The 24,676-nt window shown below is 35.6% G+C and overlaps 3 protein-coding genes and 1 long non-coding RNA gene across 5 annotated transcripts; 3 read left to right on the forward strand and 1 right to left on the reverse strand.

Annotated features, from left to right (window-relative positions):
• Positions 1-1,071: 1,071 nt before the first annotated feature.
• Positions 1,072-2,942, reverse strand: LOC117628478 (transcription factor MYB86-like). Its single transcript, XM_034360945.1, has 3 exons — positions 2,460-2,942; positions 2,225-2,354; positions 1,072-2,085 (listed from the first exon to the last, which is right to left on the reverse strand). The coding sequence occupies exons 1-3, from the start codon at positions 2,590-2,592 to the stop codon at positions 1,194-1,196; spliced, it is 1,155 nt and encodes a 384-aa protein (XP_034216836.1). The 5' UTR covers positions 2,593-2,942; the 3' UTR covers positions 1,072-1,193.
• An 11,258-nt stretch (positions 2,943-14,200) lies between these two features.
• LOC117628479 (histone deacetylase 6-like) lies at positions 14,201-17,608 on the forward strand. Its single transcript, XM_034360946.1, has 6 exons — positions 14,201-14,811; positions 15,336-15,776; positions 15,915-16,057; positions 16,700-16,790; positions 16,886-17,022; positions 17,181-17,608. Exons 1-6 carry the CDS (start codon positions 14,275-14,277, stop codon positions 17,233-17,235), a joined length of 1,404 nt encoding a protein of 467 aa, XP_034216837.1. The 5' UTR covers positions 14,201-14,274; the 3' UTR covers positions 17,236-17,608.
• Positions 17,609-17,788: 180 nt separating this feature from the next.
• LOC117628480 lies at positions 17,789-20,500 on the forward strand. Of its 2 annotated transcripts, XM_034360948.1 has the most exons (3): positions 17,789-18,479; positions 18,567-18,899; positions 20,123-20,500. In XM_034360948.1, exons 1-2 carry the CDS (start codon positions 17,897-17,899, stop codon positions 18,893-18,895), a joined length of 912 nt encoding a protein of 303 aa, XP_034216839.1. In that variant the 5' UTR covers positions 17,789-17,896; the 3' UTR covers positions 18,896-18,899; positions 20,123-20,500. The 2 variants fall into 2 exon arrangements, with proteins under 2 accessions (XP_034216839.1, XP_034216838.1); XM_034360947.1 differs by having other exon boundaries at positions 17,789-18,899.
• A 3,336-nt stretch (positions 20,501-23,836) lies between these two features.
• On the forward strand, positions 23,837-24,386 carry LOC117628691. The gene is made up of 2 exons (XR_004586005.1): positions 23,837-23,973; positions 24,079-24,386. It is a non-coding gene; the product is annotated as an uncharacterized LOC117628691 (long non-coding RNA).
• Positions 24,387-24,676: the final 290 nt, after the last annotated feature.

Raw genomic sequence — 24,676 nt, forward strand, 5'->3', positions numbered from 1 at the left:
CCATGGCCGGCGCTGACTAGCATCTTCCTAAAGTGACATAGTGCCCTTTGTGAGAGCCTCCCACTAGTACATCCGACACTACATGTTATTTGCACTCACAGTTTGTCGTTCTGCAATTCAACGTCAATACGCTATTATTCGAAACCACGCAAAGAAAGAGGGCGCGGAATGACAAACTCTGGGTGTGAGAATAGCATTGCTACGAGCAATTTAGAGTTTTTTTTGTTTACTTTGGAAGACCCCTATCTCTCTTTCTTTCTAGATGTCTCTCCAATAATGCAAGAGAGGCCAGCCAAGGTTAGCCTTTTGGAGGGATGCGACTGAATACATGAATGGTCTGGAGCCCGCCCTATATATATTTGCTATAAAATCAGCACCTCTGACGTACTCTCTCTCTCTCTCTCTCTCTCTCTCTCTCTCTCTCTCTCTCTCTCATATATATATATATATAAGAGAGAGAGAGAGAGAGAGAGAGAGAGAGAGAGAGAGAGGCCCCAGAATAATCTTCTCAAAACTCTGCCAGCGGTTCAAGAAATATCACAATCTCAACCCAACCCCACACAGGGCCCTAACTATATTGTAATTAATTTACAAACATACATATAATTATGAATTTCCATATGATTTAATGTATATGTATGTATGTATGTATACGTTCAATGTATACTTGTTGATACAGATTAAACATCAATAATGAGCTTTGTTTGGTCATGGGGTTAATAATGCAAATCAAGAATTAGTTTGTAGCTGCTTGCTGTTTGGTGCAGAGCAGCTTTGGCCTCTGCAAAAGCACTTTGGTGGTAATCGGGAAAATGAGAGACATGAAAACAGCAATGTTATAATGATAATTAGTTTACCAACACCGTAAGATTAGGACCACAAAAGCAACTAATTACACCCATCATATTATTTCAACCTTTTTTTTTTCCTTCTGAAAAGAACAGAATACAGAATATGCTGCAAATTACAGTTTAACAACTTGGTAAAATCAACTAAAATATTTATTACACCTGGTCAATAAAAAAAAAGTGGAAAAAGAAAATCCTCAATATCCCAAACCCCTTTTTTTTTTTTTTTTTTTTTTTTTTTTGCATCAGTAGGAATTCCCCTGTTACTATCAACATCTATGTGTATTTGTTTAAAAACCCAAGAAGAAACCAAAAAATTAAAAATTAAAAATTGAATTTACAATCTCAGATATGCTGGAAGACATCAAAATTTGCACCTGTTAGATCTTCTGACAGCGACGTTAACGGATAGCTATTGAAATCTACAGAATTTTGAGCATGAAGAAGCTGCTGCCCTTGTTGCCATGAATTGGGTTTGATAAGCTCCTCTGATTTTATCCCATTGGCATGGAATTGAAACAAGGAGTCTAGTTTGTTATCTGTGTCCCATGAAAAAGCTGCATTTTCGACTACGTTGTTGTTGTTGTTGTTGTTGCTGTTGTTGTTCATATGGAACCCTGCTGCATAGCTGCTCACATTGGAGCTATTGCTTGAACATTCCTTCACTTCATTCATGAAAAATGAGCTCAGTCTTGAAGCTGAATTATCAGAAAAATCTGTCCCTGACATGCTCCCGTGGTCCGAATTTGCTAAGCTTGGCATTGAGGTGAACCCAAAATTTGAGCTTGTCTCATAAGTAGTATTATGGGGTTGATTGAAATGGGGTCTAACATTGGTAGGGTGGTATTGAGTGGAAACAAGATCTGAATTGTAGCCAGATGGCTCAATACCTGTTTGGAACTCAAAGTAACAGAGAGAATCAAAGGCTCTTGAGGCTTGTGTTAAAACTCCAGCTCCATCAAAGTAATTTGAATCATTGACAAGAAATGTTGGACCTTGGGAGGAAGACATGGCTGGTATAGTTGGAAGCCCTTGTTCATGCTCTGGCATTGGCAAACATTCTTTTAATTCTGAACAGTCCATACTCTTCTTCTCTTTCATTTCTTCTTCACTTAGTGGCTTGTGGGTAGTTGGGTCAATTCCTTGCTTCAGTAGCTTCTTCTTCAAGCATGAATTCCAGAAGTTCTTTATCTCATTGTCTGTTCTGCCTGGTAATTGTGCTGCAATTTGAGCCCACCTGATGAAATTTCAAAACCAGATACATTCAAATGCCAAAACAAGGATTGCCCATTTCTGTTTTCATATCAGGGATGATAAATTCAAGCCTGTTATTCAAAAAAAAAAATATTGTGGTTAATTGGTGTTAAATTAATTACCTGTTGCCAAGAACTTCATGGAGACTGATAATGAGATCCTCTTCTTGTTGTGAGAACATCCCTCTCTTCAAATCAGGCCTCAAATAGTTTATCCATCTCAACCTGCAACTCTTTCCACACCTCTGCAAACCTGATGACAAACAAAACCAGAAACAAAAATATCAAACATTTGATAAAATGTTTCAAACACCAAATTTGAATAATGCAAAGTCGAATAAGTTATGCAATTAAGTACCAGCAAGCTTTGGGACTGAACTCCAGCAACCAACACCAAACCTGGTGATGTAATTGAAGAGCTTCTCATCTTCTTCTGGTGACCACAGACCTTTCCTTAACTTCTGCTTCAAACAACACGAATGGCGTCCCATTTCTTTTCGTTTCTTTTTCTGTGTGCTAATGAGAAATGGAAAATGATATAGCAGCCGCTAGCAGGTAGCTGCTGCTGATCAGAGCAAAAATCCGGACATGGGGGTTGAGAATATATGTCTGTTTCTATGACTCTCTCTTTCTCTCTCTCACTCTCTCTCTCTCTCTCTATGTTGTAAGAGTGGAAAAAATTAAGAATAATTTGTTATGATTTAAAGAAAACTGGCATAAATCATACTTAGAATTCAAGTCAGAGAGAGAGAGAGAGAGAGAGAGAGAGAGAGAGAGAGAAGGAAAGAGGGGGAGGGGGAGAGAGAGAGAGTTGAAGCAATCAAGTGGGTTTTACGCAAATCTGGTGCTGCTGGCTGCTTTTTGCATTGGACTGGATTGGTTTTTAAGATATCTCTCTATCTCTAAAAATTGTGGGAAGAAAAAAAAAAAAAAAAAGGTGATATAAATGAGAACAGCTCTATAAACGTGTACTTTAGTTTAACTTATTAGTGAAAAATACAGTTACATGTTTAGGGTTCATAAAAATACTTAATGGGTTGAGGGGACTTGGGAAATTAATTTACATAAAAGAAAAGCTGCTTATGTTTAAAACCTCATCAATCCAAAAGCAGGGGTGTCCCTTGATTTAATTTTGTGTTGCTTGCAGAAATAGAGACCTTTGATTTAAATTGAGCATGTGCTTATGTTCAGCATAATTAACCATCCATAATATTTGCACTTAATTAGCCTCACCTACTATTGTGTATTTGTTATGATTTTGAACCATTTCAATCAAAACAATAATATTTTGTATAGTTTTATACAGAAATATACGGAAGGAAATTAGTTTACTTTCTTATTAGACTAGTTGCTTTGAATACAAGTGATAGTCTAAACTACACAATATTAAGATGTCATGAGAGTTTGAACCCGAGACTTTTAATATGCAAATCAAGACCTATTTCCACTAGACTAGACTACATCCCGCTCTTTCACTTGTTGCTTAAGTTGGAACATAACACATATTGATGAATTTGCATAAAATAGTATTTCAGCCATGCTTTGCCAGCTACTGTACACAGAACACTGCGTTTGAGGACAAAAGAATTAAATTATAAATCAAAATCATTAATCTTATCGAACTACCAACATGTAGCATTATACACTCAAAAATTATATATATATATATATATATATGTCATATATTACTTCGTATAAATATTTACAGGATAAATATAAAGCCATCAGCCGACAGTACCAGAGCATCCAGTGTGGGTTCCATTTGTATATGGGACTATATAAAAAAGAGAAAATTATTACATAAGTCATGCTAGAAATATCTTGACGGTACCTATGTATTTTTCACACAACATAAAAAATAAAAATAAAAACCCAAAGATTCCATGAGAAAACCACATAAGAAAACATAAAAGAAAAAACAAAAGAACAGACAACTCCCCCTTTTTCCCCTTTTTCCCCTTTTCCCTTTCTTCTTCTTCTTTATAGTTTCCCCGCCCTTTTGGGCTGCCGCCATTAATAAAGTATTTATTAACTTAATCTGTATTAATATACTAACATACTTAAAATGGATGAGATTAATTTACCCAATATACCTTGTTCTTAAAATTGAGGAATTTTGCATGAGTTATATAAATAAAAGGATATTGCTTGGCTCTTTAAAATTGAGGAGGAGTTTATTCTTAGACATATTGAAGTGTGAGCATCACTCATATTAATTTGTACGTCCATTATTTTTGTAATGATACTACTTGAGCTACCTTGTTATTTTTGTAATGATGTTGCATAAGCTACCCTGGAAGAAGATACTTTTCATTTATGTAAATAACAGTTTGACACATATGCAAAAATAATTCATATAAAATACAAAAAGAAAAACTTCTACACATTATGTCATACAGTCATTAGCATGAATGAAGGAGTTTCTACTTATAAGAGAATAAGGAAAGTATTTTCCTTTTTGTAAGAGGTTAACGCATTTTATTTTATTTTATTTCTTAGTTTCTTAGTTCCTTGTCCCCTAAGCTTTAATAATTTTGCTTTTGTGGGGATAAAAAAATTATTTATCAATTTGCATCATCAATGTTTTTATAAATAAAATCAAACGAAAAGGGAAACCCCCAAGAAATATACCCTTCTTGCTTTCATGAATTGGAAAGAAGAGAATGCCCCCACCCTAGTACCAACTTAGCTTAAAATAAAAAATTTATTTAAAAAAATGAACAATCAAAGATCTAAACCACGGATTAACATATGAAAGCTTATGATCAACTAATGGTGGGCCCCGATCCTCCACATGGCAGCCACGTATTAAGACATAATCAATTAGCATCCGAGTGACCACACCGTATTAAATCTCCAATTTGGATGAAGCCCTCAATGATTGGAGGCTCTGAAAGACGTTTCTATGACCGACAGTAACACGTATGACAATATAAATGCCATATAAGTCTTGGAAAATACGCAGCCAGCTCGACAGGCCCAAATACGACCAATATGTACACTTAATTGCCCTACCATCCTTTGTCGTTTTGTCGGCCTCTCTCATCATTCTACAGTACGACACTGCGTCTAATTCCAAACCGAGGTGCTTATTCTTAATCTCTAAACAAATCAAAGATTAAGAGCATAATGTGATTTAAAATAAGACCAAATTGCTTGTTTTAGAGTACTGAAAAATTATGCATGGGTCACACGTGAAAAATAATTTGTTGGGATTTGAAAGCAAGCATCGTATCGTTGCCAAATAAGTTAGTCGATCACGTTAGCATATAATTGGTTAGGTCAATTGTTAAACACTAATGAATTAAACTTTCTGATTAGAAAAAGAGTGCATGATTAGTGACTAAATTATTTAAAGACTAAACCAAAAACTAATACATGATTAAGTCAAGTTTAGATGATTTAATTAATTAGTAGCAACCCGCGTGTGAAATAGCTTTTGAGACACCAATGATGTGAATGTAGCTTTTGGGTTTGACTTCTCCTTAATTTCCCTCTTTTTCATTTTCTTTTCAATCCTATTCAATTGGAAAATCTAAATCTGAAAAAAAGGAAATCCATGGTGACAAAGTTGTCGCCCTATCACCCATGGTGCATGCATAGACACAAATATATATTGTAATATTATGCAATGATTTTTTATTTTATTTTTTCTCCACTGTTCGATGAATCATTATGACCATATATATATATAAACGTGTACCTAATTATGCCAAAAAGAAAAAAGAAAAAAAAAAGTACAATATTTATTTATTTAAAGAAAAGAAGGAAGAAGGAGAAAATCACTCTTATATAGGTGTAAGAAAAAAGTGGTCTACTAGGCTTGTATTTTGAGTGCAGGACAGATTGGAATTTTGCTTTTATGGGGCGGCAATAGTTTTGATTTTCATTCTATATTTAAGGTTCGTTTGTGAGTGATTTTGGAGACCAATAATAACTTATATAGAGAGTTACTTCTCCATATAATCATTTTTATTTGTTCTAAACGAATTTATAGTGCTTCTCCTCAAAATCACTTTCAGTACTTCTCCCCAAACGAGTTCTTCATTTCAAGACAATAGTGGCTACGCACCTGAATTTGCGGTTTAATTAAAGCAACACTTAAGTCCGATGGAAGAGTCAAAAAGAAGAAATTGGAACTATATTAATTGACAAGTACTTTCTAATTAGGCCATTCCTTTAAAATCTATTTAGAAAATACCATACCATATATGAACCCTTTATCACTAGGTTTTGGGTCCCAGATAGATTTTTAAAGACGACAATGATAGATAGCTTGTTTGGAAAACCTCTTGATGGGTCAGATTCATCTCTTGCTCCCCCCCCCCAACATATATAACCAGGTTCATTATCTAGTAACTTAGATGAGAGTATTAGCTTAGCTCTGAACTAAATGTTTTTTAGAATTATAAATTTGAAAAGGCATATTTTAATTAAATTGAAGTAGTTCCAATTCATCACTTAATCTGGCCAGAATCAGTCCCGAGATAGAGGGGACAAAAGATTAGTTAGTGATCCAAAGCACATGGTGTAGCTTATTAGCTGATCCATCAAACTAACTAATAAACCAACATTAATGAGATATTATGGGGGTGGGCCGGCGATAATCATTTTGTGAGAAGGGCCCTCCTAATCAACTTGTCAAAATCAGTCGAATTCATCACAGTAATGGCCTAACAATGTTACGTTTGAAATAATCGAGATTAGTAGACGAGATGTAAACTCAAACGCTTTACGAGTTACAAGGAAATAAATAAGTGGGTAATTGGAGTGTTATGAGAAAGAAACAAACACCGCCATGGAAAATGGTCATGAAAAAATGTCAGCCACGGCAATAATAGATTGTGGGAATCATGTATATGACAAGACCTTAGAAATTATACACATTGGTCAGACTCAGAGGAGAAGAAAAGGACTTGTGAATACATACAAGCGGCTTTCTATGAATTATATAATGTATGGTCATGTTTTCATGGACAGTTGGACGCCTTAGATAATGTAAGCGTGTAAATAGTCATTCACACAAAGTCTTCGTCATGTTGATACTTCCGACCGACATGATATCTATCCCTTGCGGGTTGTGGCTCTCTCTTTCTCTCTCTTGGGGGCTGGCTGGTATTGGAAGAGGAGAGACTGTACTGTTGCTTATTGTACCATCTTGACCTTATATAAAAGTCGGCAAGTGCTCGTGTGGCTACGTCACCATGAGCTTCCACCTCATATTCCCGGTCCACTTCACGCCCTCTCTCTCTCTCTCTCTCTCTCTCTCTCTCTCTGTTGAAGAGGAAAAACTTCTCTATCATGGGTTCACTCTCCGTACTATCAAGCGAAGAGAAAGAAATAATGTGAAGTATCCAAAACAAGCAACTTATTCTCTCTCTCTCTCTCTCTCTCTCTCTCTCTCTCCCCCATGTTATGGACTGGAAACGACGTTTACATTTGAGCTAATTATTAAGTCAGGATGTGGGGGAGTATGGTATTTCTATGCTTAAGACAGAATTAATTATTTTCATATATGATCATGCAATCATAAATTATTAAGTTATTTTCAAGAAAATACAGTTAAGGTGAGCAGAGGTTAAGAATTGTGTAAGTAATGCCGAGGAAAATAAAATGTTGTATATGGTATATTAACATAAAGGATCCTAACTTAAATACTAGTTGACAACATTTTTGCCTATAAAAGTTTATAGGAGACAATAATCGAGATTAATAAGTGCATTCATGATTTCTGAACGTGGGACAACTCCTTATAAACTCAGGCTAGGTTCTTTAACTTTTTAATATGGGACAAACACTCTTAACACGCCTCTACACGTATTGCGAACTTTCAAGCCTAATATGCAGATAACATATATTGGATGACGTGGGAGCATGCGCGGCCGTTGGGTTCAACAGGTGAAGTCTTGCTCTGATATCATGAAGGAACTTGAGGTTTTACCCCAAAATCAATTGGCAATGATGGGAGTAGTCAAACTCCATATAAACCTAGGTTAGGTCCCTTAACTTTTCAATGTGGAACAAACATTCTCAACAATGAATATGATGGAATGAAAATCATGTAGAACATAGCTTTTTTATATTGATAAGAATAGTTAGCTTAATAATAACAACAATTATAATATACAGTGTAATTTGCTAGGATGAATAAATATAATCCATATGATTTTAAAAAAAAATCTTTATATAACAATGTAATCGTCTAACTAAACTACTCTAATGTAATCGAATTTGAGTGTAAAGAGCATTGTCTTATCCAACTGATCTAACTTATGTTGTATGACAAGATATGGTCATTTATGTTGGGAAATATTAATTAAAATAAAGTGGCTCAAAGTTGGAAGGAAATCGTGTAAGAGAGGAAAATTCTGGTTAAGCATCAATTATGGCTCTAGGAAAAGAAGGAAGGCATATCGTTGGGATTTTCGGGTTGCTTAATTTCTTGAGAAGATTTATATTATATTTATATTTTTAGAATAAGTTATCAATCAAGATATTATTTTCCTGATATGATTTTAATTAGTTTCTTTATTAGTTAAGTTTTAGGAATATTTTGGAACATAAGGCTTCCTACGGTTTTAGGATTTCTTGGTTTTCTATTTAAGCCAACTCATGACATTGTATTAATAAGTTTTATCATATTTTAAATCAAATTTAGAAATTTTCTCTATTTTCTAGTGGATTTCAGTCGCTGATGAAGTCAAATTTTATAATTTTGAATTTTTTTGTTTTCCAAATTTTCTTTGTAAGAACAAACCCATGATTTTTCCTACATCACATACATACAATCCAAATAATTAAAATGGTCTGTAGCATTGGAGTTTTTCAACACGTAATCTGATGCTTTCACATTATTTATTAGATTGGAGATGAATTTTTTATTATCAAAATTAGGGCCTTGAAATTAAATATATATTTTTAATAATGACAACATGCCATCTCTATAAAAATGAAGAAATCGCATCAAATTATAAGAGAATATATGGGAATTTAATATCCTTCACAAGCAAAACGCTTTATGAGAAAACTTTAAGGAAAAATTTCAGCCGTGGTCTCTTTTTGGGGTTGGTGGACTCTTTCCTACACTGGCGGACCCATAAATTTTTTAACAGAGGTGCAATTTTGAAAGGTTAAAAACTCTTTGTGAATTGAACATCTAAGGCTTTTTACCTAAATTGACTTTAGGTCCCTTCATTCATTCATAACATGAAAAATTGTTTTACGTAAAAATATTGACTAAGTATGAAAATTGGTTTTTTGAAATAATCATTTTCTCAAGATAATTTTTGGCAGCTTTTATTCCTTACATATCAAATAAGAAAAAGTTCATTTTATGGGATTTTATTATAAAGTATATATTGACTTAATAAGGCATCATTTTTAGCCTAAATCGTATTTTGCACTAAAACCGATTTTTCATATTTTGATTTGGTGAAAATTTGATTTTTTTAGTATTTTTATTTGAATCCAAATGGGGGGTACTTTCTTATTTACATTGTAAACTTAAGTAAATGGAGTAATATAAAAATAAATAAAAGTAAAAGGACAAAGACATTTACTTAAATGTTGAAAATGAAAATAAGGTAATTTGTGCATCATCACTAGCTGAGCAAATTGGCAATTTGAACCACTCATAATGGTTTTTCCGGCGAGAGGAGGTGCAACTGCACCTTCTTGCGCCTTAATAGGTCTGCCACTACCTCCCTATCCACGTCCCTTTTTCCCTCATGATTCTTCTTTGTTCTTTTGTTTTTGTGATGTGGAAGGAGTCACTGTGAAATGTTGTCATCGCTATGAAATAATTGCCGTCTTTTAATCCACGCAGACAAGAAAAATGTCGAATTAGGTCAAATTTAGGTTTAACTAATGCGGCATTATGAATTTAACCGATATGACGCTATGGCTCTTTTTGAGAGAATTTGGGTGGTGGTCTTGTTTTCATTTTGTTTCATTAATTTACTGCCCGGGAGGATGTATGGTCATGCAATCATAAAGTAATAAGTTAGTTGTTGCCCAAACAATTACAGTTAAAGTGAGCAGATCTTAAGATTCTATATATATAAAGCAAAAGGCAGAGAATGGTGAAATATTCAAAATATCAAAAAATGCTCTTGATTAATTCAAATATTAAGAATTAAAATTATTAATTAAATGAGGATAATATGATAAATTCACATTTTTTCATATTAAAAATAAAATCAGATAATAAGTCATACTTTTATGGAACATAACTACTCATATTATCTTTTTCAGTAATGCCAAGGAAAAGAAATGTTGTATATGGTATATTAACTTCAACTAGTTGACTGCTTTTTTGCCTATAAAAGTTTATAGGAGACAATGATCGAGGTGAAAAAGTGCTTCCATAATTTCTGAATAGGATGAAATGAAAATAAAAATCATTTGATGTAGAACATGGTTTTTTCAGGGAATATCTTTACTTACCATTTTAACTCAAGTTATACTCTTACTACTATTCGCAATACTTGACACGTGTTCATTGATATAATCATAGTTAACTCTTTACTTTGTATTTATGGAACCATGGTTATGTCAATAGACACGTGTTAAATATTAAGAAGGGTAATGAGGATACACATTTGGTTAAAGTGGTGAGCAAAAATACTCCCCTTTTTTAAAGACAACACATTCTATTCATACGCTAAATTAATATTGATATAAGAACAACTAGCTTAATAATAACAATAATAATATACAGCGTAATTTGCTAGGATGAATAAATACAATCTATATGATTTTTTTAACAATATATTTTATATATGATATAATCGTCTAAACTACTATAATGTAATTAAATTTGAATGTAAAAAGTATTGCCCTGCCTAACTGATCCAACTCATGTACACGTGTCGATCCATATAATTAAGATGGTCTCTAGTTATATAAGTTTTTCAACACCTACTATATATGATGCTTTCACATTATATATTACATTGGAAATGATTTTTTATTGTCAAAAATAGGGCCCTGAAATTAAATATATAGTTATAATAATGACGACATGTCATCTCTATAAAATGAAGAAATCACATCAAATCATCAACATTTACAATCTCTATCTTATGATCTTCTTTCTAGTGTATTTATCTACTCAATCAGCTTATACTTTAGGTTGATTCATCAATTAAATAAAATATTAGAAAATTTAATAATGGAATTGGATATCCTCGAAACTGATTTGTGAACATGGCCTATCTATCACTTCAAGCCTTCAATGAATGTGCATGAATTAGAGCATTAATCACAATATTTATCAATCAGAATACTTAATCTATTATGATGCACGTGCGTATCACATGTGTCTCTATGGTTTATGTGTATATACATATGTGATGTGGACTTCATTTGCATTAACCATGGACCCATGATGATGGGTACATTTTGTTATAGGTAGCCCAAGCAAAATAAGGACCACAAGGCTCATTGGCCATGGGGTACAAATAGATAATTATATAAAATAGCAGAAATTCTATTATGTGGACGTACGGACGTTATTATTGTGAGAATTTTATGTATTTTTTACTATTTATATTTGCTTTTCTCCTTATTTATAACAACATCCGCACATTGAGAACGTGCAGACATCTAGATGAGAAAATAACTATATAAAATAAATATGAAATAATATTGAAATTGTAGCATTCTCATATCATCAGCTGCTTCATGGAAACTACTTGTATTTTGCTATAAAGGTAGCGTCCTTTTCAAACAGTCTTCATCGACCAACAAGAAAGCTTCCTTTTCAAGAGATGATGATCACAAAATGATAGTGAAAGTAAAGCCATGGAAACCCATTTCTTTCCCTTCATCCTTCCCCCAAATGATTAGGTCCTTTGCCTGGCTCTCATACTTTTTCTTGTCCCCATAGAAAATATTTATACAATATTTCTTGTCGTCAAGGAATCACTCCTCTCTCCTTCGGGTGCATCAATATTTCATGCCACACTTTTTATGTATTTTCATTTATTTTTTACATTTCGCTTTTGTTTAAATCATGAATTTTAATAGTCTAAACAAATAATTTACCTTATAATATCATCTAAATTTCTGAATTTGAAATCAGTTCATCCGAATGAGCTTTAAAAAGACACATATTTGATAGAGTCCGGTTGAATTAGACAAGTGTTTTGTTAAGAGATTAAAAACTTTTAGTATATCATGAAAAAATCACTTAAAATAAATGTGTTATGTGAAACAATATTGTCACGTACATAAAAATATGCATAAAGCATTTGCATTTTTAATGATTTCTGTTTCTCTATGTAATCTTTATAGAACACTAGCTCTCAAAAACATACCCTTACAAAAGATTGTTGAGGAATCTCCACATCTTTTATACATGGCTGATTGTGAAGTTTTGACACTAATGAACATGATCATGAACAATTGGGGTTAAAATGGGAGAAATTGTTTTTTTTTTTTTTTAAAATAAAGAAAAAGGCAATTGAGGTAGTTTAATGATATGATGGTCCTTTCCTCTTGTGCCAGCCAGGTTGTTTTAGTGGTTTATAAATAATAATTGCCCTAGTTAACTTCAATTTGGGGTTAATTATGTGGTTTCAACTCCTCTATTAATGAGGGGTTTAGTTTTAAGATTCCTTGGTCCCGCTTGAGCCAGTCCCACCCATGCACCCAATCCACTACAAATCAAGTCAAAAGTTGTAATTAGGGTGCCTTGAGAAGAAACACCATCCATGTCTAATCACCAAGCTAAGGAGATAACCCTCTGATTAAAATTTCATGTCCCCAATTGATAACCAAATTTTTTGATTTGACACCAATAAATATTCTAATTAACACCTTTAGTCTGTGTGTCCACATGCTTTTGCTCTCTAACTAAAAATCCTTTTTTAGCTATAGCTGTAATAATAATAATTGGAAATAGGACTAAGTTTTCATGGTTTAGAACTTAGAATCATAAGTTTTCATGGTTTAGAACTTAGAATCATATCTAAAGTGTTACTATAATTAATTTTAAGGTCAATGGACGAGGACAACGCTTTGTTTGCATAAAAGTTTCTCTGATTGAGATCAATTACATTCTTATTAGATGACTGATTGCCTGCAAAAAATCCCTTTGCGTCTGAGGTGATTGTCTTGTTTAAAATGTCGGAAAATTGTTTCAAATTTGAATCTCGACTCTCCTATTGATTAAAAGAATTCGAAAAAAGATGTACCTCAACTATCTCAATATCAAACTTTAATTCTTGTTAGTACAAAAGCACGATAGGGTTGGCTTTCATTTGGTTTACTTCGACTCTTATGTGACATAATTTGGCGTCTTATATATAAGATCATTCATTCATCCCTTATTACATAGGATCCACGTTTGCCTTATCATTGGTGTCATGTAATTGAACATACACAAGTGGAAGACATACCAAATCTTTTTCCTTTTCGGGATTTTGATTCACTTGCAAATTATTTACAATTACAAGAAAATGGCACTTGCCTCGTTTTATTACTATTTTAACTTTCAAAAACTCCTTACTTATGACTATATAAAATTACATTTATAATGATAAAATATTTTACTTCTTATTACAAAAATATTATGTAAACATGCCAATTCACCAGGCTCATGTTTTTGTCCGCTTTACTTTATACAAACAAGATCCTAATTATTGATTAGAGAAAGGCCCGTAGTGGCGAATAAATTGTATAATGAATAACCTTGTGGTAACCAATGTTTAAGGTTAATGAAATTTACTTTATTTCGGAAAAAAAAATCATTGATTGTAATTTAAAAAAAATAAGTAAATTCATCATTGTATAGCATGCGCATGTAGCAATTTAGTAATGGGCTTCAATAAGATTTGCATTTTGCTTATTTATTTATTGGGTTTGAGTTTCGACCCCAAAAAATGGGTTCGAGTTGTATCAATCTTGGGCCAAAACCAGCCACGTAAGAGGCTTTGCCAATGCAAGCCGACCGAAACGACAAGTCCCAGAGTTGGTTGGGTTTTTTTTTCTTAAGCAGGCCTCGCTGGGCTCTTCGCTACCCGCTTTTTTTATTCTTCTTTTTCTTTGCTTTCTATTGTGAATAAAACGACCCGTCGTTCGTAGCTGGTCACCCCCCCAGCAACCATTTTACTTTCACAGCCAAAAAAATAGAAAGAGCGAAAGACACAGAGAGAGAGAGAGAGAATCAGATGGAGTCGGAAAGCGGGGCGTCACTGCCGTCAGGACCAGACGCGAAGAAGCGGCGAGTGACATACTTCTACGAGCCCACCGTCGGCGACTACTACTACGGCCAAGGCCACCCGATGAAACCCCACCGCATCCGCATGGCCCACAACCTAATCGTCCACTACGGACTCCATCGTCGGATGGAGATCAACCGCCCCTTCCCCGCAGGCCCCAACGACATCCGCCGCTTCCACTCCGATGACTACGTCGACTTCCTCGCCTCCGTCAGCCCCGAGACCCTCGCCGAGTCCTCCTACTCCCGCCACCTCAAGCGCTTCAACGTCGGCGAGGATTGCCCCGTCTTCGACGGCCTCTTCGGCTTCTGCCAGGCCTCCGCCGGCGGCTCCATCGGCGCCGCCGTCAAGCTCAACCGCCAGGACGCCGATATCGCCCTCAACTGGGCCGGCGGCCTCCACCACGCCAAGAAGTCCGAGGCCTCCGGCTTCTGTTATGTCAATGATATCGTCCTCGGCATTCTTGAGCTGCTCAAGGTTCACAAGGTAATAATAAACCACACTTTTGTTTTTTGTTTTGTTTTTTTAAAATTAAATTATTTCATTATATATTGAAATGGTGATTTTTTTTTTTTTTGGTTCTAATTTCAGTGAGCTTAGCTACTGATTGAGGATATTGATGTTTCTGTGAGGCGTTGTTTACTTACACTAGAGCTATGTTTAGTAACTGAGCTATATATGTTTTTTTTTTTGGTCTGAGAGCTATATATGTTTTGGGCTTATTACTACGTTATATTTAGTGATTTTTAGTTACTGAGATATACTTGTTTTGCTGTATGCTTGCTTGCACTTAATTGGTAACAAGTAGTTTGGGGGTTAGGAAAGTTGAATCTGATAAAAATTTAAGGGTGATATTTATTTGTGAAATTATCCATTTTTATTTTTCTGATTATACATGCGGTTGAAGTGTCAAATCTTTGTTCTGCCCATTTGTTGTATTATATATGCCGCCATTACCTTTTCATTGTTTGATAATTTGCATATGTAATCTGGTCATTGTCGCTGGGCAGCGTGTGCTTTATGTAGATATTGATGTGCACCATGGAGATGGAGTTGAGGAGGCATTTTACACCACTGACAGGGTCATGACTGTGTCGTTCCATAAATTTGGGGATTTCTTTCCTGGGACTGGGCACATTAAGGATGTTGGGGCAGGGACTGGGAAGAATTATGCGCTGAATGTCCCACTGAACGATGGAATGGATGACGAGAGTTTTCGTGGCCTGTTTCGGCCCATCCTCCAAAAAGTCATGGAGATGTATCAGCCTGATGCAGTTGTTCTACAGTGTGGTGCAGATTCATTGTCTGGTGATAGGTTGGGGTGCTTCAACTTGTCTGTCAAAGGCCATGCAGATTGTCTTCGTTTCCTTAGATCTTTTAATGTTCCTCTGATGGTATTGGGTGGTGGAGGTTATACGATCCGGAATGTTGCTCGTTGCTGGTGTTACGAGGTTTTGTTCTCGCCTCTCTCTCCATTTTTGGCAATCACATTAACATCTTTTACTTGTGTCTCCTATTTCTCTGAACTTTTTTGCAACAACTCTTATGCAATGCAACGTCCTTATGATTGCATCTATTACTTTGCACAGACAGCAGTGGCAGTTGGGGTGGAACCTGATAATAAGTTGCCTTACAATGAATACTATGAGTATTTTGGTCCAGATTATACTCTTCATATTCCGCCATCCAACATGGAGAACCTAAACTCACCTAAAGAGATGGAGGCAATAAGGTGTGTCAGTTGCTGCCAGCGGGTTGTATTGTCATTCAGTTTAATTTTAAGTTGAATTTTTAATTGGTGATTATTACTGACACTAATAAGGTGAAATTTATTATACCTTACCCCAAGCATTCTTGAACTATTGATTAGAACTATGAAAAATATTTAAAAATATACTAACCATATGCATTGCTTTAGTATAATTTTGGTAAAAGGAAGTGGTTCTGAACTTAAGAGAACTCATATCATGATGTAAAGAGGAAATAGCTCATCTTTAATTTGCTTCTCTTTGCAAATATAATGGAACATTGTCAAGCTTATCTTTGGAACTTATTGCATGGTGCAGTAAAATCTCTAGCTAGGAAACATTTGTTAGAATGCTGGACTGTTTTATTTAATTTGCAGTAAACACATACGCACACACTTTTTAATTTGCAGTAAACACACACACACTCTCTCTCTCTCTCTCTCTCTCTCTCTCTCCCTCATCATACATGTTTTGATTTTTGTTTACTTTCCCAGGAATACGCTACTAGATCAACTTTCTAGAATACCACACACACACACACACACACACACTCTCTCTCTCTCTCTCTCTCTCTCTCTTTTTCTCTCTCTCATCATACATGTTTTGATTTTTGTTTACTTTCCCAGGAATACGCTACTAGATCAACTTTCTAGAATACCTCATACACCCAGCGTTCCTTTCCAGACAACACCACCAACAACACAAGTTCCAGAGGAGGTTTGTGTTAGTGACGAATTGATTCAATAATTTTCCAGGGTTTTCAGCATTTTCCTTGATTCTTATAACCTTACCATTTGCTTCAATGGATGCAGGCGGAAGAGAACATGGAAGAAAGACCAAAGCCTCGCATTTGGGATGGTGCGGATTATGATTCTGATCCTGAAGAAGACAAGCATTGGACTAAATTCTCCAACCCTGTTGGTCAGCATGCAGTTAAAACTGAGATGCGGTAAGGTTTTTTATATTTTGTCATAGTAAAATAATCATATATCAATGAAACTTGTATCCAAAGTGTATTAAGGATTTTTCTCTTGATAAAAATGCGATTCAGTTGTTGGATAGTTATTGTTCCTCTTCTAATGTTCAGAGTTGTGGTTGTTAATATAGGGATGATGCAGATGGGATGGAAGACGAGAAACCAAATCATCCTCCGTGCTGCTGACACAGATGGAATTTTGTAGCTTCTGGTTGTAATTTCCCTGTATCACCTGTCTATGAGATGTTTACTGAAGCAGAGAGAGAGAGAGCTTTGTTCAAGCCGCATAATTTCTAGAAAAGGCATCCTATTAATTAGCGTGGAATTAGAATAGGCTACTAGCCACCATCCTAATTGTCAAGTCGGTGATGCCCTTGCTAATCGGATTTGTTTTAGAATCACCCTTTGTAAAACCGAACTTACATTGATAGCAGGCGAATGTCAATACACTGTGCATAAAAGCTTCTAAGATAGTTCTAAAGGATCACTGTGTTTCTAGTTTATTGTTTATGTAGACTCTCAGAATGCAGAATGTACCAATTATATGTTATTTTGTTCATTTGAAAACTCTCTTATTCTCAAAACAAGAAAAGTTAAAAAGGAAAATTTCCCTATTTTGGGGGGTATTCTACACTGCGTGAAGTATTGCCAGGTGACCCCAGAAGCTGAACCGTATAGTAGAAAAGTAAATCCCATCACAATCCAGTTCTAGAATTCAAAGAAATTTTAACAATTTTCTTAAATATAATATAAATTTTATGGGCGCTATTATGGAGAATTATGCTCCCTTTTCTTTTTCTTTGCTTTCTATCTGTGAAGTGAAACAGTCTACAGAGAACAATAAGCAATGTCGCTTCTGCAAAACCCCCACCAAATTCGACCGTTGATTTCCTACCCAATTCAAAATTTCCCAAGTTCTTTCCAACCCTCATCTCCAACCCTCCATTTCTCCACCAAAACACCTCCAAAGCCAATCCACTTCCACCCATTAATTCCAAAATCTCAACCCGCCCACCATCCGGCCCCCAAAACCAGAACCCAAGACGACGGCATCCCCGCCGAGGATGTCAAAATCCTAGCCAAATTCAAGTCCAGGTACAATTACATTCGTGTCCTCGAAGTTTCTCGAAGAGCTGACCACCCCTTTGCTGGTTCAAGGCTTCTTCTTCTTGACAACCCTGGAAACATCCACAGCATCTCCTTCATTTTCAAGTCCCTCACCAGCACTTACTTTGACGTCTTCGCCACATTGCCGCCGATTTTGCCTCCTGGACCTGTAGGAATTCTCGGGTTCGGGGCGGGTTCTGCCGCAAGGTCCATTCTTGAGCTGTACCCAGAAGTTGGGGTTCATGGGTGGGAGCTTGACCCGTCTGTGATTGCTGTGGGCAGAGAGTACTTTGGTCTCTCAAAGCTGGAAAGACAGTATCCAGGTAGGCTTATAATTCATGTTGGAGATGCATTCAAAGCTAGCACTAGAGATGGGTTTTCAGGGATTTTGGTGGATTTGTTTTGTAAAGGCAGTTTGGTTCCTGAGCTGCAAGACCCAAATACTTGGGAGATGCTCAGAAAGTGTTTGAGAAAAGGCGGGAGAATAATGGTCAATGTAGGAGGTAGTTGTGTGGAGGCTGAGGACTCAACGAGAGATGGGAAAGTAGTTATGGAAGACACATTGAAGGCTATGCATCGGGTTTTCGGCGACAAGCTTTTCGTATTGGGCCTTGGGAATCGACAGGAAGATAGCTCCCTTGCTCTTACTGGTGATTTGCCTGATCTTGAAGCTTGGAAGAAGATGCTGCACCGTTCCTTAGCTCGTTATGTTGATAAGTGGAAGCCATTTAGTGGTTAAATGGGTAGGTGTTCTTTACTTCCTTTGATTAATGATAGCTATGACTGTGATTACTGAAGCATTCGCTAGACATTAGGCAGTCTATTGATGCTAATCCATGTAATTGTGCATGAATTTTCCTGTTTGAATCAGCATAGATAAAAATTTAACTATTACATTGTATTGTTGGCATGTGTCAATATTTGAGTTTTCTTTGAGCTTCTTGGTTCAGTCCTGGTGCATCCTCATAAATCAAGTTGAAGGATAAAGTTCAATATATAACTTGTACTAAACAATAGTTTTGTCCCCAACTTGTGCTTAAAACAGTGTCAGAGAGAAGTAAAATTGTCATAATCGACTGTTCTATTCATCAGAAGGCTTTAGACTACAATTTCTGCCCACCCCTCTTGCTAAAAACCCTTCATTTTAAGCCAGATTCCCAACTTGGTTTTCTTTATTGTGACTTTTGGGTTTTTCGAGCGGCTTGTTGGAAGAGTTGAATTCATATCAGAGACAGAAGCCAGCTGTATGCTATACCATCCAATATAAATATTCTGGCTTTTATTCAATACCATAAATTTCATTGAAATTGTGCCACTAACAGTTACAAAACTGAGGATATTTATAGACTATCAGTCAGCATGTTATTTAAGCATATCTTAGCCTTTGTAAATCGAAGTCAATTGTGTCGCTGTATGGTGACGGTGCTTCCCATGAAAGCAAGGGAAGTAACATGTAACGTCGAGGTCAACTCCATCATATCTTAGCCTATTTAACCATAGTCCATCCTTCTTCTACCAAACCCGCAGTAAACAAAACAAAAAAACAAAGTACAGTCTCTCGTAAAGACAATTTAGCTCAAGTAGAGACTATAAATCTCGGTTTCAAATTGAAAGCCTTCTGCAAGTTCTTGCTCTTCCGTGATGAGCAGATTTCTGGAAAAGTTTGTTTTAGCTGTTGTGGCAGTATATCTTCTTGTGGGTGTTTCTTCTGCAACTTTTACTTTACTTCCTCATGGTAATAATATCTTTCCAGTGATGAGATCTGTATCAGTTCCATTGAAGTTGATCATGTTGACTGAGCCCCACTTATGACTTGATCTAGTTTTATGATTTACCACTTATTAACGTTGCATCCTGCATTTACATATGTTGTAGAGAATCATGAGGTTGTACTATTTTCCCTTTAATATATCAAACTTTGTGTCTATTAACATTTCTTGCTTCTTGTGATCTTCTATGGCTGAAGGTGGCGAGAAGAGTTTGTCGCACATTGACTGCAGAGATGGCATGAGAAAGATTATTGGAAGAAAAGGAGGTAGCTTTGGATGTCAAAGTGACATTGTTAGCAAGAATACAGTGCCCATCCGCAGCCTAAGAATAATCATTACAACCTCTCCGCCTTCACCGACAAAAAATCTACGAAAGTCACAGGGCGCTACTGCACCTCCTCCGCTTATTATATGATGGCGGGATACCTATGTTTATTTCTGTTCCCATTGTTCCCTAGGGAAGATAATTGTTGCCTCATTTGCAAGTCCATTTGGTCTTTGTACAAGCGACTTGAGTCAAAGTATGTAAATGTGTTTGAATATTTATGCAAGTATAATTATCTCTTCAATTTTCACAAGGAACTTAAAAGACCGCGTATCAAGTTTTCCTGAGCAACAACATCGAATGCTAACCTGCATATTTAGTAACCTAATGTGTTGTTGTTCAGATCTAGATTACAAAGCAATTTAATTGAGTGCAAACGAAACGTGAAATGCCAAAAGCACTGGACAGGGAAGCTTCCAGGAAGAAAAACCAACTGCGGCTTCGGTCAAAAGCCGCCTACAGTTAGGAGAGAATTGTCATACAATGGGCTGTATCAAAATTCTATGGTTTAAGTCAAGTTACCAAAGCTTTTTTGAAAATCTAAACCACGGCATGTAAAATTCCTTCTTCAACCCAGCTACACAATGCCTATAAATCTTGAACGACTCAACAACGTTGACGCGAAAGGATTTTTCCGATGATGAATGGTTTTCCAGCAAAGTTTATGCTGGTTATTGCAGCACTAGTGTTGCTTCTCATGGGGGAGTTCCAAGCAACATGTGCTTTTCTTCGCGGTGGGTAATTAGCTAGTTACATTAATGACTTATGCTAATTAAGGATTAAACGTTTTATTAGTCCTTGAACTTAGACCCGATTTGCATTTAAGTACCTCAATTTCCAAAATGGTTCCCGTGATCCTTCAATTACAGTTTCGTTAGGACAAATGGTCATACTGTTAATTTTGTTAACTTTTCTGTTAAATACAGGGACAAAATGGTATTTTTGTATCAAAATTGATTAAAATATGAATAAAAAATTAAAAATAAACTCTCTCTCTCTCTCTCTCTCCCCCCCTCTATCCCGATTTCTACTCTCTAAAAACTTAATTTTTTTTATTTAGGTTGGTTTTTTATTTGATTTTCTTTTATTGTTATTTTAAAGATATTATTTTTTATTCATTTTTTTGGTTTTAATATAAAAATACCATTTTGCCCTTGCATTTAACAAAAAAAGTTAACAAAATTGAGATCAGGACCATTTGTCATAACGAAAGTGAAGTTAAAGGACCACGGGAACCATTTTGAAAATTGAGGTACTCAAATGCAAATTGGGTCTAAGTTCAGGGACTAATAAAATGATTAACTCTTAAATTAATTAATTTCTTTCTTGCTTGCTTGCTTGCTGTGATTTTCTTTATATGGCTAGCTGAAGCTGATCAGGTATTGTGAAGAGTACTTTGTCGCATGTTGACTGTACAAGAGATGGCTTGAGAAAGATAAATACCGGAAGAAAAGAAAGGTAGCTTTGGATCATGTCAAACTGACATTTTTAGCAAGAAAATAGTGCCCATCCGACGCAACCTAAGACCATTGAGAGGGCCCAAGCCACCTTCACCCACCAAAAACTTCCCTCCGCACTTCAGACCTTATCCGCCTCTTCCACTGTCACCACCTCCGCCATCATTCAATGATACTTACTCTCCGGAATCCTAAGTAATGTTACACAGTACCGCATCATTTGGTATACAAATTTGATGAACAAATTTAGTGCGTTTAGCATTACTCATCATATGTACTTAATTAATCTATTCCCTAGGCAAGTAATTGTCTGGTGCGTTTGGTGAACAAAAATTGATGAATAAATTTGGTGCGTTGGACATTTCTCTTATGTACTTAATCTATGGATGTCAATAATTCCTTAGGCAAGTTATAGTTTTACTTGTTGCCTCATTTGCAAGTCCATTTAGTTAAATTTATAAAAGTAGCTAAGAAAGCAAAATACAAGAATAAAATTTGAAGGACTAAAATTAAGGATGATGGAGGAGGAAATTAGGGGTCTTTTATATGCTATGAGTCCTCTTCATCTCCACTTGTTTTGGTGCATTCAAAAACTTTACAGTTTCCAGTTCCACTGCCATTAAGCTTAAGGTGGTACTTAGGTGACGAGAGGTAAAATTATACGCTACTCAAACAGACACAACAATCTTCACACACTTTAAACCTTGACCAAATATGCATATGATTAGTCAGCTGCTAGTCATCAATAACCATAACCAAGAACACATTTAGAGCATACCAATATGTACCTGCAAGCCTAGAAAATTACTAGTGACAACCTAGACACTCAGAAGAACCCATCAATCTAGACATCCCCAGTGCTAGCAACAACTATGGTGAAAGTGTGTGAAAGCATCATAATCAAGTAAACACCAAACAGCAGATAATGATGACTAGTCAACTGCAAGAACACAAACCCAGAAATACATGAACATTATGCGATGACTAATCAACTATCAAGAACACAAACCCAAAAAAATTACAGAGCTGCAAACTAGAAATTGTTCATCCAGAAACCCACCATTGGAAAAAACTGGGGGGTCATCAACTAGGCAATCCACTAAGCAAAAAAGATTCTTACAAAGAAACACAAGCAAACTCAAGAAATTCTAGATCTATTTAGGAAGATAAGCTATACCTCTTTTGTGCAATCTTCTTTTCCAACTTAGCAAAACCAGCAACTTAGACAGCTTCTTCCTAAGCTCTTTCATCCTATGGCACCAGCTAGCCATCTCAAACTCAGACAGAAACCAAAATTTGGATTCAAGGAAAAATGACCAATTTCTTCAAGAAACCATACTCTTGAAGAAATCAATCTTGAATCTGACCTAGATATATATGAGAGAGTGTTTGATCTAGCTACACGCAGATTTCATATTTCAAAAGCAGTTTTCGAAAAATTAATTTGGAGAACTCATAGAAGAAAAATGTGATGGTTTTCTCTTAGGGAAGAAGAAGAGAAAGTTAGCAAGAAACTTTTCCGAAACTTCCTATCAAAAGAGATGGCTGCCAAATGAGGTATCATTTGTCTTTTACCCAAAAAATTCCTAGGTCAGAAAGTACATATGGCTGCAAAGAGAATTTGCAGAATATGACAAAAAAGTTGGTTTGGATCCAACTGGAAACCAGTGAGCTGAAATCCTACTGATGCAAAGGATGACTAGTCATACGAAAGAAAGATGACTTGTCATAATCTTAAGAAATTTAATGAATGCAATATGATGAAATGCAGAAATTACCTTTGCCAAACACATTGATTATCCATCAGATTGTAGCCAGATAAGAACACCTAGAGAAACAATTCTTAATCTAAACTAGAGCTTGAGAAATTACAATGATTGTCCTATTACAATATTATCAAAGAAAATCAAAAGAAAAACTCAAAATGCATACACTTACATGGTGCAACCGTAAGCAGATTCTGTTGGAAGTTCCATATTTCAATGTGAAAGCAGTTATTTTGAGGGGTAGGGTAGCAGACAGCTGAAAGCTATGGGACTAAAAAAGTCCAAGGTTGAAGTCAAACTTTTGAAAATCTGGCAGTCTATAAATCTTGCTTTCCTTGGCTTCTTCTCATCGTGAGGCGATCGATAAGGTTTTCTTAAGTTATTGTTTCTGCTTCTGATGAAGATGGATGACTTACCAGCAAAGTTGGTGGTAATTGCAGCACTAGTGTTGCTTCTTATGGGGGATTTCCAATCAACTTGTGCAATATTACTTCCTCATGGTAATTCATAACATCTTGTGATTAGATCTTGACATATTAATTAGCTAATATTATATTGAACTTGATCATCTGGTAATTGTTTTCTGTGATTTTCTTGTATGGCAGAAGGTCGTGGGAGGAGTAGTTTATGGCATGTTGACGGTAGAGATGGCTTGACAAAGATACATATTGGAAGAAAACAAGGTAGCTTTGGATGTCAAGGTGAGAATTTTAGCAAGAAAATAATGCCCATCCGGCGCTGCTTAAGACCAATCACTGGGCCGAAGCCACCTTCACCCACTAAAAATGGACGAAAGCAACAGTTCGTTCCAGTTCCCCCACAATCCATTGATCCTTAATTCTCCGGGATCCTAAGTAATGTTACATGGATTGGACCATATCTCAATTGAATTAGATAAATATGTTCTGTTCTAGATTTTTCCTTATTTCTTTAGTACAAATATATATATATATATCTATATATATAAAGCAAAAGACAGAGAATGGTGAAACATTCAAAATACCAGAAAATACCCTTGGTTAATGCAAACATTAAGAATTCAAATTATTAATTAAATGAGGATAATACAGTAAATTCATATTTTTCATATTTAAAAAAAGAAAAAGAAAAAGAAAAAGAAAAAGCAGATAATGGATCCTATTTTTAGGGAACACAACTACCCATTATCTTTTTTAATTCTAAAATAAATTTAAATTTTTTTAA

The sequence above is a fragment of the Prunus dulcis genome, chromosome 5 (assembly GCF_902201215.1).
Source record: "Prunus dulcis chromosome 5, ALMONDv2, whole genome shotgun sequence".
In the NCBI taxonomy this organism is placed as follows: domain Eukaryota; kingdom Viridiplantae; phylum Streptophyta; class Magnoliopsida; order Rosales; family Rosaceae; genus Prunus; species Prunus dulcis.

Bases quoted from the DNA above. Each gene is read 5' to 3' on its own strand.
- LOC117628479 (XM_034360946.1), top strand. From the start codon at position 14,275: ATGGAGTCGGAAAGCGGGGCGTCACTGCCGTCAGGACCAGACGCGAAG. The intron at 14,812-15,335 runs GTAATAATAAAC...GTCGCTGGGCAG, and splicing joins AGCTGCTCAAGGTTCACAAG to CGTGTGCTTTATGTAGATAT. The intron at 16,058-16,699 runs GTGTGTCAGTTG...TTACTTTCCCAG, and splicing joins AAAGAGATGGAGGCAATAAG to GAATACGCTACTAGATCAAC.
- LOC117628480 (XM_034360947.1), top strand. From the start codon at position 17,897: ATGTCGCTTCTGCAAAACCCCCACCAAATTCGACCGTTGATTTCCTAC.
- LOC117628478 (XM_034360945.1), bottom strand. From the start codon at position 2,592: ATGGGACGCCATTCGTGTTGTTTGAAGCAGAAGTTAAGGAAAGGTCTG. The intron at 2,355-2,459 runs GTACTTAATTGC...GTTTGTCATCAG, and splicing joins TTCAGTCCCAAAGCTTGCTG to GTTTGCAGAGGTGTGGAAAG. The intron at 2,086-2,224 runs GTAATTAATTTA...AAATTTCATCAG, and splicing joins CATGAAGTTCTTGGCAACAG to GTGGGCTCAAATTGCAGCAC.